This window comes from Echiichthys vipera (genome assembly GCF_963691815.1).
Source record: "Echiichthys vipera genome assembly, chromosome: 1".
Taxonomy (NCBI): Eukaryota; Metazoa; Chordata; class Actinopteri; order Perciformes; family Trachinidae; genus Echiichthys; species Echiichthys vipera.
The window spans coordinates 35,035,673-35,049,255 of record NC_139826.1 but is presented as its reverse complement, the minus strand read 5'-3'; the positions used below and the strand labels follow the sequence as shown (position 1 = coordinate 35,049,255).

The 13,583-nt window shown below is 39.9% G+C and overlaps 1 protein-coding gene across 1 annotated transcript; it reads right to left on the bottom strand.

Annotated features, from left to right (window-relative positions):
* Nucleotides 1-2,475: 2,475 nt before the first annotated feature.
* cd44a (CD44 molecule (IN blood group) a) lies at nucleotides 2,476-6,590 on the bottom strand. Its single transcript, XM_083918004.1, has 5 exons — nucleotides 6,432-6,590; nucleotides 3,646-4,536; nucleotides 3,482-3,547; nucleotides 3,302-3,380; nucleotides 2,476-3,202 (listed from the first exon to the last, which is right to left on the bottom strand). The coding sequence occupies exons 1-5, from the start codon at nucleotides 6,502-6,504 to the stop codon at nucleotides 3,025-3,027; spliced, it is 1,287 nt and encodes a 428-aa protein (XP_083774130.1). The 5' UTR covers nucleotides 6,505-6,590; the 3' UTR covers nucleotides 2,476-3,024.
* Nucleotides 6,591-13,583: the final 6,993 nt, after the last annotated feature.

Sequence of the window (13,583 nt, the reverse complement as noted above, 5' to 3'; positions counted from 1 at the left end):
AACTACAGATGACTCATCCACTTGTTTTAGATGTTGCATTTGCACTAACTAGAGACAAACTGTAATGAACTGGTGCATTCATGCGCTTTGTACAGAAGGAGGATATATCATTCGGTTGACAACACTCAGGGCCTTACTTGGTGCTGCTGCAAGCTTCCTGTTCTGTCAACGAAAGCATTCTTCAACCTTGTGCAACATCTCCTTTTTCATTTGTATTGAAGCATTTTCTTTGTAGCTTAGTGGGCAGAGAGAGGATACATTTTGTGGATGATGGATTCATAACAATTGTTACAGACTGGTTACAGTTGTTACTATTAATGCATGTATCTGTATTCTGAGATGCTCTGTCCTCTTACGAAATGTTCATAAACACTGGATTAAAGGTTCAATATAACTCAAACCGGGTTCACGAAAACAACAACTCGAACCACAAGAAACGTGAATCGTGTGGCATTATGACGTAAGAGATGGTTAAACACCGCATTACCTTTGACTGTTTGACTTATGGGATTACACCGTGATGTCACACACATGTCCAAGCCTAAGAAGCAAAGCTTAGGACTTACAGTAGAACATAAGAGCAGAGGGTGTGACCTCTCAATGTGACAACAAACAGTACACGATATGTTGCAGGGAGCTGTAAAGCCGAAAATAGAGTATGCAAAGGGTGCCCTCAGAGGTATTCATTTATTTATTTTTGTATGTTCTTTATGAGTGAAGCACTGAGTTTCTGTCTGTAGTCAAAACGTATGCCTGGTTACTGGGATTACTGTTTGTTTGTGTGTTTCTGAGAGCAGGAGGGAGATTAACAAAGTCGGAGGTTCAACAAGGCTAAAACAAAAAGGTGTGTGTTGGGTGGGTGGGGGTGGGGGTGGGGTTGGGGGGTCTCTCAAACTCTCTGCAGGCCAGTGCATTGCTCTGTGTTTTATTTCAAACTGTTTATTTATTTGCTTTATGACAACCTTGCCTTGACGATGTCACCTACAGAGTGCAGTCAATGATGACTAACATATTTATGGATTTTTAAAACATATTCATTTCAATAGAATATTGGGACTTCGGCTTTAGTAGAAGGGTTAAGAAGTTCTCCACCTTCCAGCTTTAACTACACTCAGAGCAAGGAAGGCTGGGCCTTCCTTACAAGACATCACGTAGATTTTGCACAATGTAGTTTTGACACATCGTATTTAATATAAATAAGAAGCTTGTAATTACATGTAGTGTTATTTAGCTGTGGTCACATCTGCTCAGCAAGTGCACACTAAACTCTGCCTCCAGCACTCGCGTAAATCTGAAGCTGAAACAACAAGGTCATTGGATGTTAGCTGAATGTGGACATGTTTTCGAGTTTAACTCCATGTAGAAACTCAAGGTGGAAACTGAATTATTGATTTCTCTTTTCATATAAGCAACTGCTTATATAATCATGTTTAAAGTGCCTCCTTGCACTTTGTGTATATACTCTCTTTAGATAAAGTGTATAAATCAAATGTATAGAATTTGACATTTCATGTCATTTGTCAGAATTGTTTTTGCTATGTTTCTATAAAGACTATAACTATATACAGTATATGCAACATGTTAGTGCTATATTTCCTTTTTGGGGCCACTAGGTGTACCAATAGGTTGTGAACTTAGGGTTATTTATTCACAAACAATGCATTAAATGTATCTATTTTAACGTTTTTAACGTTGAGCTCTTAATGTTTGTCAGGGAAGAAATCCCAATATTTCTCAGCTCTTTATTGAGTGAATGTTGTAATAAATTATACAAGGGTCATGCACATAAAAAGTCAGTTTTCTGTGTGGAATAATGGTGTTGGCCACTACAGTGTGTCTATCTGCTGCGACACCTCTGCAAGTCATCCTGGGTTTGACTCAAGCAACACCTTCCTCCCAGTTATCATACCCTGATTCATGTCACAAACCTCAATTTCTATTTATTCGTCACATCACTATTCCATCTGTTGCATTCGTGGGCCTTGATCTAAATAAGAATATTGTCTTAGTCCCCTGGCCTAGTGAACTGTAGCAAGTGTTTTCTATGAACATGTGAAATTGTACAATCTTTAGATGATAAAACACATTTTCTATTTTCCTTTTTTGATTCTATGCTCACATTGGTCCAAGAATGTATTCACTTGTGTCTGACATTCATTGTGATGCAAAACGTCTCTCGACTTTGACGGAAATGCAATGAAAGGACTGAATGCATTTGTACTAAATAAACTATAACGGAGTGCATACAATAGAACATTTGTCAGGCAAGGGAGCTGAAAGTGTGTCAATGATTTAATACTTGTGTGTAAATATTAATGGAAACAAATAAATGTTTGTTGATGAGCTGCCGTGTGCTTATTTCGTAGATTAAGGCTGGCGTGATGCAGCATATGAACGTAGGATAAGTGCATGTGACTACAGCTTAAGTGCGGCGGAGGTTGTAGAGAAGCTAATGAGTGAGCGGGCTGGGAACTGTTCAGTACTCAAAGCTTCTTTAATGAATGTGGGGAAAACAACAGAGCAGCTTAATATAAGTGACAATCCACCACACAGTCATCAATAATGTTATCATAGAGATTTAAAATTATTACAACAAAGACATTCTCACCAAACTGGACACAGAATCATTTCTTGTGTCCACTTCTACATCTTAAAAAACAACAATAACATAGCAATCAATTATTTACAACAACAAAAAAAGGAAATAAAACACTGTAAAGAATTTGTTTGAAATAAATGCCATTTGTGCATCCTACCTGACCAGTTTTATATTTTACAGTTTTTACAAGGGCTGGCAATAAATGCATCAAACAAAATATATCTGTAGTTTTTGAAAGTCAGCATGAAAAGCCAGAGTATGATTCTGGTTCAGACTGGACACAGAGCTGCAAAAAGTCCACAGAAATATTAATATAACAGCCCGCTTTTGACAGTTTTGGTCCTTTGATCAAGTCCATCTGCTTCAAACGCAGTCGTGCGGTTCTGTGATGAGTCTCAAGCCTCCAGAGAGTCTGTTTGTGAACCTCAGTGTGATGAGTGCTCCTCCGGAAGCTCGTCCAAGGGGATGACTGTGTACTCTACCGCCTTTCCATTCTCCCTGGGTTCGTCTTGGTGCAGGAATGTCTCCATCTCTAGCTCCCTCTGCTGGTTTGTGGAGTTAGTTTTGGTCTCTAGCTTGGATACTTGGCTTGGTCCGTTCCATCTGCGCAAAAAGAAACAGGGAGAATTGAATTCTACGCTGCATTTTTTTCCCCCTTTAAAGTAAAAAATATTGTTATTATTTCTGATTTGAAAGTCTTACTTGTCTCTGGTAGCGATGGCAACAAAGAGCATTACCAGTGCTGCAACACCAACAATAAAACCAAGGATGATGATCCAACCTGGAGATATGAGAGAGAAGTTAATGAGATTGACTTTCTTAAGCCAGAGTTTAATCATGCTGAAATCTGCTTTTCCTCAACTGCACATTTTCTGGACTCACCTGGTGTACCTTGTCCTCTGTTCTGATGTGCCGGAGGAACTTTGTGTTGTTCCACTTTGTGTGATTCTTGAAGTAAGAACAGAAAAAGACAGGCTTAAAATCTTCCAAAGACATTACGTTAATGATTGTAGGCTAAACTATTAGGGCAGACATAGTATATTTACCTATTGGCTCAATCCCTATTGGCGCCATCATTCTTGGCTTAATCTTTCTTGGCATTGTTGTCTCTTCAGTAGTGGTTGACACTGCACTGAACATTCCTTCACCTGAGCCTTCACCTGATCCCTCACCTGGTCCTTCCCCTGATCCTGATTCTTTGCTTCTTGTGAGCATTACTGGGGACTTTGTGCTGATAAAAGGTCTTTGTTTTTTTGCCTCTTTAGTAGCGGTTGACACTGTACTGAACTCTATTGCTGATTCTTCACCTATTCCTGATCCTGATCCTGATCCTGATCCTGGTCCTTCGTTTCTTGCAAGTGCAGCTGTGGAGGTTGACGATGCAGTGCTAGTTTCTGTGTGGGAGCTAGAGGTCATACTGAAGGTTGTAGTAAAGTACTGGCCAAGCATCTCTCCATCCCCAGTCCTAAGATTAGAACTCGTGGTGCTCAGGAAGTCGAAGCTGGAGACAGCGGGGTCAGTAGTTTGAGAGACTGAGATGTGATCTGGGGTGACGCTTGACTGAGCTTCATTTGGCACTGATGAAGAGGTAAAGCTAGACTGAAAGCTGTGGTCGGTAGATGAATCTGGCCTGGAGTAATCAGCGTCCATTGGCAACACTGTGGAGGTAGAACTCTGTGAAACACTCGCCGTTGTGGTTGACAACTGGAGGAACACAGAGGTTGTGGACTCGTTGTTGGGCTCCCCTACAGCACTGCCCTCAATCATGTCACTCTCGTTGGAGTCAGAGGACGGCTGCTGGGATGCTTGAATAGTTGTGTTTCTTTTGGGTGATTCAGTTGTGAGAGAAGGGACAAAAAAGTGGTCGATGAGAAAGCCATCCGTCACTGCCTCTCTGATAACTTCATCCTCGGCTTTTGTGGGGATCTGGGTCACGGCTAGGACAAGGAGAGACAGAAAAAATCCACAACAGGTCACCTTGAGTGTTTATGTACCAGCCCTGACATGAGTGGAAAGGAAAGTTACCAAGCCTTTTTTGATGTATTACAAAATCGCCACACAGGGCTTACGTGCTTCACCCCAGATTCTTGTATAAACTTGTATGGCATTCTTCTTTGATGAGTTGTTGTCAGAGACAGAAATGATTAACCTGACTGACTAATAGTCTATGAGTGGGTTAACAAAAGAGGGGCAGCCTCATCAAAGCCTCAGTCTAACCAGAGCATAAGACTTTTTACACACCCAGTATAACAGGGTAAACCATGACTGTTCCTATACTCTGTTTTAGTTGGAAGGAAGCCATGATCAGGGTTGTGTGCCATTAAGGAAGCAAGAGGTCCAATTAGGCAATGTACTATATAGTTACTGCCAATACTCATTGCTTTTTTATCATTAGTAGTGTTGATTCTTGTTTATATTTCATAGCATACCACTATTACTTGAGTATTTCTGCATGAAATGTTGTGCTCTTTACTCCACTATATTTACCTGACAGCTATGGTTAAAATCGCCTTTTCAAAATAAGATTTTACATGAAAAACAAATATGATAAGCTTGCAACATACATGGACGATGCTGAGATGATGAGTTTAAAGAACAATTCATATGGTTTCATTTAAACAACTTTTCAGGGCCCAAAGAGAGAAAATGATCCAATATTTCATTTTAAAAAGCAAAGATTAGAGGATAGTGAAAAAAACAAAAACAAAAACAAATTTGTGTGGCTTTGTTTTTGGTTCTCTCCTTAATCACTTCATGATCCCTCGGATTTATCTTTGACCTTTTGAAGGGGCCTGACCCCACCCTAGGTTGGGAACCACTGGCCAAAGCTAATTATATGTGAATGCTTTAATGCTGCTAGAGAAGCTACACCTCGATCAGTTATAAAAGTAAAATGCAACTTACACATAAATACAACAGTATTAACAACCCAATAATATAATGAAGTATATGTTCAGTCACCATTTTTCTGCAGATTAAGTTTTTTAAGTTTTGTAACTTTACATACTTGTAATAGTATTTTTGAGTATTTTGAGTAAGTGTGTTATTGAAACTCTTACTTAAGTTATCCAATTACATCTCCAATGTCTGACCATATAAAGCAACAATATGAAAATATCAATAATGTAAATAAAATAACAAAGAAATACTAATAAATGCCTAAGAATCAAATCGCACACCTTCTCTCTTGATTTCTGCCCAGTCATGTTCAGCTCCGGTGAAGTTACCCATTTGCCCAAACTTGAGTAACAGCCTTTCGCTGATCTCTGGTTTCATCTTACTCCAGACATAGGCATTAATGCACCTCTTGGAGCAGCTCAGAACATTTTACAAAGATCTCTGTGTGTGTAATCTGGAGGTGCCAGTGAAACCTGTACACCGACAATGAAATAGTACTCTGGAATTCTTACGGAGAGAGTTAGACCTGAAACCTTAAGAGCATCTTAGGCAGGGAGGGGAGTGCCGACTCATGGGGCTAGAAAAGGACACCATAAGAAGTGTTCAGAGGTCTGTAAAGTATAAAAGAATGACTGTATTTGTACATTTGTACTCCAAAACCCATGACTATAGCCTTTGAGTTCTGGTGTGAACGAATATACCAATTTTGCTGAATAACTTTATTGACCACCAGTAAATTTCTAAGCAGACAAAAATCTACCTGGATTTTAATCTTACTCTTAATTTCACAGTTTAATCCTACAGAATACAAACACACGGGTAATAAAAATCACAGATAATCAGCTAAAATATAGTGTTGATTTAGGTGTGTAAGAGAGATAGGACATTGCAAAATAAACCCAGATAAAATAAGGAAAAAAATACGTTCACTTACTATATTGAGTTGAAGAGTGGACAACAGCAAGAAGTGCAAGAATAACCCCCAAAAGCAGATTCCTCATCTTCATTCCAGAAACTTGTGACAGAGCCAGAGTCTGAAGTTGATTGTTAGCGAGCCCGAACTATTTGGCACTCTGAGATGATAATGAAGCTGATGAATCATGCCTCTGACTTTTATACAGAGCAGCAGGTGTTGCATTAGTACAACAATGGCTTGCGACACACACACAGGAGGGCTGGCACACCTTTGAACAACACCCTCTTCCTCACCCACTTTCCCATGCTTTTTTTCCCTCGTCCTCATGGCACAGACACACACACAGTCATAAAAAGAGATAATCCAGCTGATCGGGAAGTTAATTTACTTTCAGATACTTTTCGCTGGAAGAGGATGGCATCAGTGACTCAGTGGTTGAATGATCACATTTACCCCTTTAGTTCAAAATAATACAAAATCACATGACAACAAACAGAACAGATGATCCTAAATCTTACGTTTACTGCACCTTAATGTTTACAGAGACCATAAAACAAGACATGGCCGCCAGATATTAAGCTACAAAAAAATCAATGAAATGAGGAAGCAAAAAGATTAAGAACTAATGGCAATTATTTCAGTATGACAATAAGAAATGTACATGATCTATTCTGCTTTGTATTCATACACAAAAGGCAAGTAGAAAATTTATACGTACAGTTTGTACTCTAGGGTGGGTCGTCTTCCATTCGAGAGATCGGCGGTTCGATCCCTGGTTCCTCCAGTCTGCATGTCGAAGTTTCCTTGGGCACTAAACCCAGAATTGCTCCTTGTGTTGTTCGCATGGGTGTGCAAATGGTTAGATTAGATGGTATGTAATGTCCACTGCCATCAGTGTGAATGTCTGTGTGAACGGCCCTGCCCTACTCGTGTCATGGTTGTTGTGTCCTTGGGCAAGACACTTCACCCACCTTTCCTCATGCGAATGTGTAATACTGCTGTATGTTTGAGGAGGTGGTCAGAGGGGCCGTAGGCGCTGATTAGCAGCCACGCTTCCGTCAGTCTGCCCCAGGGGAGCTGTGACTATTATAGTAGGTTACCACCACCATTTATGTCTGTATGAATGAATGGAACCTGGACTCTGTAAAGCACCTTGAGTACTGAGAAAGGCACTATATAAATCCAAATCCATCATTATATTGTATACTTGACCTAACACGGCAGTCTTGGAGTCAGTCAGTGGTAGGATGCAAAAATATACATACATTCATTCATTAAAGGCTGAATACGTAGAACCTTCATTAAAAGCTATATCTAAAAAACATAATACTGGCCTTTGAGGCGTACAGAATGAAAGTATTTGATCATTTGTATCAGACAGTATCTAGTCTGAATTAATATTTAAAAAACATTTGATGGGTTTGACCATGACTTTCTGTCATGTTCCATTGTACCAGCCGGCATTGCGGGTTGCCAGGGTTGTCTGTTGTTAGTCTACAGAAACAAGGAATAATTTTGAGTTGAGAGCTAGCTAGCTAATCGATTACACAGCACTAAGAAAGACTTAGAACATTAAATACTGTTATAAAATTAATTGACTAGTCATTACCCTGTATGATTTATCACTTGACATGGCGCAGGCTGATCTCTTGACGCACTCGGCAACGAACCTGGCAACCCGACTGCTGGAATTATTTTTTGTTGTTGCGACTACTATCCCGAGACATTAGATTGCGGTGTTCTGCTCATTCTCCATATTTAACCTTTAAGGTGTGACAAAATAAAACATGTATTTTACGATATTTCTCGTTGAGGTGAAAGGTGCCGCAGCACATAAGTGCAGCTCAGCAGCCAGCATGACGGAGTCTGGTTTTAATCTCGAAATTAGCATACATAGAAGATGCCCCCGCCACTTTTAAATGGTTTGTGTGGCAGCATTTTGGATTCCCGGAAACACGATAAACGGCAACAGAGTGACAGACAAGACACAAATAGCATGTAGGAACTGTAAGAAGATAGTGCTAGAAAATAGTAGTGTAACATTTTTTAATTCTTTAATAATCTTATCAATTATGTACCTCGAAAAAATGTACAAAGTACAACAAAGAAAGTAGAACAATTTCTTTGTGCATAAAAAATAATTCACCTTATAAACAGCATTTAAGTTAAATGTATTTAACAATAAAGTGGAATGTAAGAATGTAATTATTTGGTATTAAAAATGCAATTAAAATGGTTGAGGATAAAAACACAATAAAGCCTATAGAACTAGAACCAATTACAGTCTGTCACTTGGATAGAGCACGCTGGTCTTAAAAAGCCTACCAGATGAATTAGTGCAAAACATCATCCATAAACCACATGGGCAACATAGCGAAGCCCCTGTGCACACCGTGGGAAGCAACGTTCACGGAAGTATAAAACCTGATGGCTGACATTTGGGAAAACACCTTGGAAACAGTATAACATCTAGAGACAAATGGGATGGGATCTTGGACTGAACCACACATCCTTAAGAAAAATAAATCATTACATCCTTGTCATTCTATCTTTCATCGTTCCCACATCACAGGAGATAGGTTTCAACTCGACAAGAACTTTGATTTTAGACTCAACCTTAAAGATTTCGTCACAAACTTGGATCAGTATAATCTACCTGCAGCCAGTGTTTAGACTACCGTTTAAAATGACTGTCGTGATTCGCTGGAATTTGACGGAAATGAATGCGTCAGCAGAGCTTTAGCCTGGGGCTAACTGGCACATTCATAAATTTGAGACAGTCGTCATGAATTACTCAGCATGTGTGGGTGAGCACTTGTCCAGACTTGCACTCCACACCCAGAAAGGCTCATTTACGTTACTGTTAAAGAGTGGAAGTTTACAATATATTAGTGATGAGGACTTACAGGAATAACCTCAAGGCTCAAATGCAAATGTGAAATGCATTCACAAGAGTGCAACAGTCACTTTTCATTGGCTAGACTCTGCTCAGGATTCAGATTATTTTCATATTCACTTTCATTTTTATAAGGTTGGTTGTGTAGTGAGTACTAAGGTTTTACAGATAACACATGAGGGTCAATACATTATACTACAGTATGGGAGAATTGAATCGCCTACGGAAGTCGCCATCTTGTCAGATTATGACACTGTAAAGTCATGTATGTGACGTTGGGGGGGAGGGAGATACATCCATCTGGCTGACGTATACCTCTGAGGAAAAGTGAGGGCCAGCAGCTAGCTTTCACTCAAGAGGCTGTGCCCCTAATTATTCATTTAACCTTCAAAAAAGTCAAAACTAGCCTGGGAGAAAAAAAACTGTACCCCTCTCAGGGTTGTCATGGAGATATGACCTAAACATACAGACTAGAAGGTTTTTTTGTAGCAGGCCTTAAACAGGTTTAATCATGCTGTGAAAATGGCCTGTTTAACATGGGGGTCAATAAGAAACTGCTCTATTATGCAAACTACCCTAGTGGACACTCTGTGAACTGCATTTTTTGTCACTTCCTTATTGGATCAACCAGGAAGTTGCTGTGGGGGGGGCTGGTAGTCAACACAGAAAGTGACCGTGAACGTGACAAGATGGAGGGCTTCGAATGAACTGGCTCGCCTGCAGTTACATCTAACTGCCAAAGAGGCCGCTAGAAACAACGTATCATATTGAGTGCAACTTTAATACTTCAGTTAAAAATGTACATTTTTTGATGGACATGTTCGACAGGATTGTGTGGCATAAAATAACATCAGCGCTTTGGGGGAAAGGCTGAGATATACCCATGAAGGCTAACAGGCAATATATTTCATCATCCAGCAAACTTCAATGGCTTGACCTAAAGTGAGGGTAAATCAATAAGGACTGAGTTCTCATTTTGAAAATGTTTCTTTATATTTTGAGATATTTTGGACTGCGAGTAGTATGGTTTGCGCTTTCATTTTTTCAAAGCAATCCACGATATGAAGCCATGAAAATTTGGCTCCTGATGTAAGATTTTTTCATCATAATTGCAAGTGCATTTAAATCTTAAAAAGTGAAACTGACTGAAGTTCAGAAAAATGGTCTGATCACAAGCACTGCTGATGACTATTTAAGGGGAACAATTTTAGTGTTCATATTTTTCCTCACGCGCGCACGCACGCGCCCACTTACGCATGCACGCACTCGCACGCACACACACACACACACATACACCTCAGCATTAACACACTTCAAACTCTGTGTTCATGTACAATCGAATGTACAGTATGAATGGATAAACACTTGCAAAGCAGCAGAACACAGGGTCCTTCAAGTGCAAGTCCACTGGGCATGTGCAGGCCAATTAGCAGCCATTGAAAAAGACTCCCTCCCTCCCTCCCTGCAGCCTGCTGTTATCTCATGTTTTGTAGCAGCCACCATTGTTCCCGTCTTCAAAAACCCAAGGCAACGGTGCCCAGTGACCTGTGCACTGCAGCTCTCACATCTATTAACACCATGAATAATCAAGAGAAGCAAGTTAGCCATCATTACTTCTATACTACCATGAAAAATATATCTGCTTCAGGTGGAACATTTCTGCATCAGATTCATAAAAACACACAATAGCGGTGCTAATTACTGCCTCAAAACATTATCGTTTTTTTTGCCTGATGATGAATATAATTTATAAATTCAAACAGGGAGAGAGAAAAAGTCACGTTTTTAAACTTTCAAGGACAATTTGCATTCACTGCATCATGGTAATCTGCATAAAAAAACATGAATGCATATACTGTATGTTTTTGAAGTCGCTGGAGTGATGAGTCTTAAATGTCAAAATGGTAGAAAACATACAGTCATAAAGCTTAATAGGTATGTTCAGTGGAGGACAAAGCATGTGTGCAAGATTCATATCAGTCACGCAGATAGAGGCTTTCCAAAACTGTAGTAAATGCAATTAGCTTCTCCTCTCCCCTGCCACTTTTCATCAATAAGCAAAATCAATGCGGCAATTGGCAAAAGTCAGTTCCCAGTTCAGTTATGAGTTACTGTGCAGTGAATTGAATGTCGGAGCAGCGGTAAGATACATAATATATATGTATATTCAACTGTTTAAACTGTTTCACAAGGTTAAATAGAACATCGTCATATACGTTGTTGTGGGAGTCACTGGCAAACAATGTAGTCTGTCATTAAGGTATGAGGACGTGTGGGTTTCGTAATGTAGCTTCCCTGAGCTTTTCAGGGAGTCGTCATGGCATTGACAACACAGCAGCACATTATAACTATTACTATTAAGCATTATTTAAGTATGCAAAAGTGTGTTAGCATTGAAAACAGCATTATTGTCATGGCATGCAAACTGTCAACTAAATCGGCCATGTGGACTTGCTCTATGACTAGCATTGAAAATAGCATTATTGCAATGGCATGCAAACTGTCAACCCTAATTTCGACCATGTGGACTTGTTCTATGACTTTACCATCGTTTACCATGCTGTTTGTAGGCTACACGTGGAACTTGTGTGTTCTGCTGCCCAAGCTTCCCACTGACTCAGTTTGACGACGCATTTCATTCAGGTCCTGGATTTGAATGCAACGTGTGATTCATCACTTTCTGAACTGGAAATCCCACTGAGGCACACCCCAATGTTTGTGTTGCTAACTGCTAAGGTGATGAAGGAGAGCAAATTACAAATGCCTCCTTCTCGAATCTGACTTGGCTTGACATGAAACAAAAGATGGCAGCTAGCTAGTTTGAAAGGCGCCACTCCTTTTCAGTTGTAGGCTAAGTATGCCCCAGAGGTTTGAGGATGTATGATACCCGGGATAGGCCTCTTTAATCGGATGTTACCTGTCAAATTTGTTGCAAATAGCCCCACTATGAAAACCTGCAAAATGGCAAATTGTGTACCATGCATGCCTTTGATGTAAAGTTGTAGGGTTTTGAGTCCAAGCGATGCAATGTTTTGAACATATTTATGATTTTTGTACGTCATTTCTCTTTGTTGAATATAAATCTAAGACATAATGTTTTTACTTGATGAAGAGTTTGACAAAAGACATTACCTTATATTCTCACATTTACTGTAGATTACTGTAATTCAGAGTTTAGGTTTCTTTTCCTTGGAATTTTATTTTGCTGGTTGACAAAATGTCCCTGCCGGTTGACAAATGGCTGTCCAACTGTACTACTATTTACTATTAGATAGTAAATCATGTTCTGTTATTTCAAGGCTGTGATGCATTAAATCCACTATAATTAATGCCTGCGTTGTCTTCTATGGACAGACATGTCAATTGTTCTAGATGAAAAGTAAAGAGATCATCAAAGTCATCAGTGTCATTGTCTTAGAACCACCGAATTTGTGTACCCAAACACTAATAGTTGTTAAGAAAAGAGCTTCACAATTCAAGTTGAACTGCATTTCAGAAAATAGATAAAAGCAGCTCACCGAAGAGATCAGTAGTAGTGTTAAAGATTGGAATCAGGATCAACACATCACAAACTAAGTTAAGAGAATCATAACAACAACACCAAAAATAACAGACGAGAGAAGGGAAACAGCTTTGGAAGGATAATTACTGCAGACGGAGGAGCGGGGTCCGATGTCAAAGCCAGAACAGGAAAGACAAGAACAGCATTCAACATCTAAAACAAAACCTGGAGAGCAAAATAACTAGCAATTAAAAGAGAGGAGGAAAAGGGACTTAGGAGAAGGAAGTGGAGCTGGACAGGCCACACAGTTCACAGAATCAATCACCAACATTAACATAGAACCCACAAGGCGAGAGGAATATCTAGAACCACCTAAAGAAGAAGCGCAGAACAAGAGATTAAGGCCGTGTCATGGCAGCAACTGGTATGGATGGAAAGTGACAAGACCGGAGAGGATGGAGGGCTTACATCAATGGCGTTGTTCCTTAGCGGGTACAAAGGCCTATGAGTAGGTAGTAAATATATAGGGCATGTTTAAACTCATTTTCTACAACCCTCCCTGGCCTGTGTTTGTGCCACTGGTGCGATTGGAGAATTTAATGACTCAGACAAGCCAGACTTTAGATTAGCCAAAAAACGGAGCCTCACAGAGCACTCACAGTAACCCTTTTTCATATGCAATAGGAGTTGGACTCTTTTCAACAGGAAACCAAGCCAAGCCGGGAGGAGGAGTGGCCAAATGCGCTGGAGCAATTGCGGACCATTCCAGATA

Coding starts and splice junctions, on each gene's coding strand:
- cd44a (XM_083918004.1), bottom strand. CDS start 6,504: ATGAAGATGAGGAATCTGCTTTTGGGGGTTATTCTTGCACTTCTTGCT. Junction 3,548..3,645: donor AATAGGGATTGAGCCAATAG/GTAAATATACTA, acceptor TCTTACTTCAAG/AATCACACAAAGTGGAACAA. Junction 3,381..3,481: donor CAGAGGACAAGGTACACCAG/GTGAGTCCAGAA, acceptor TCATATCTCCAG/GTTGGATCATCATCCTTGGT.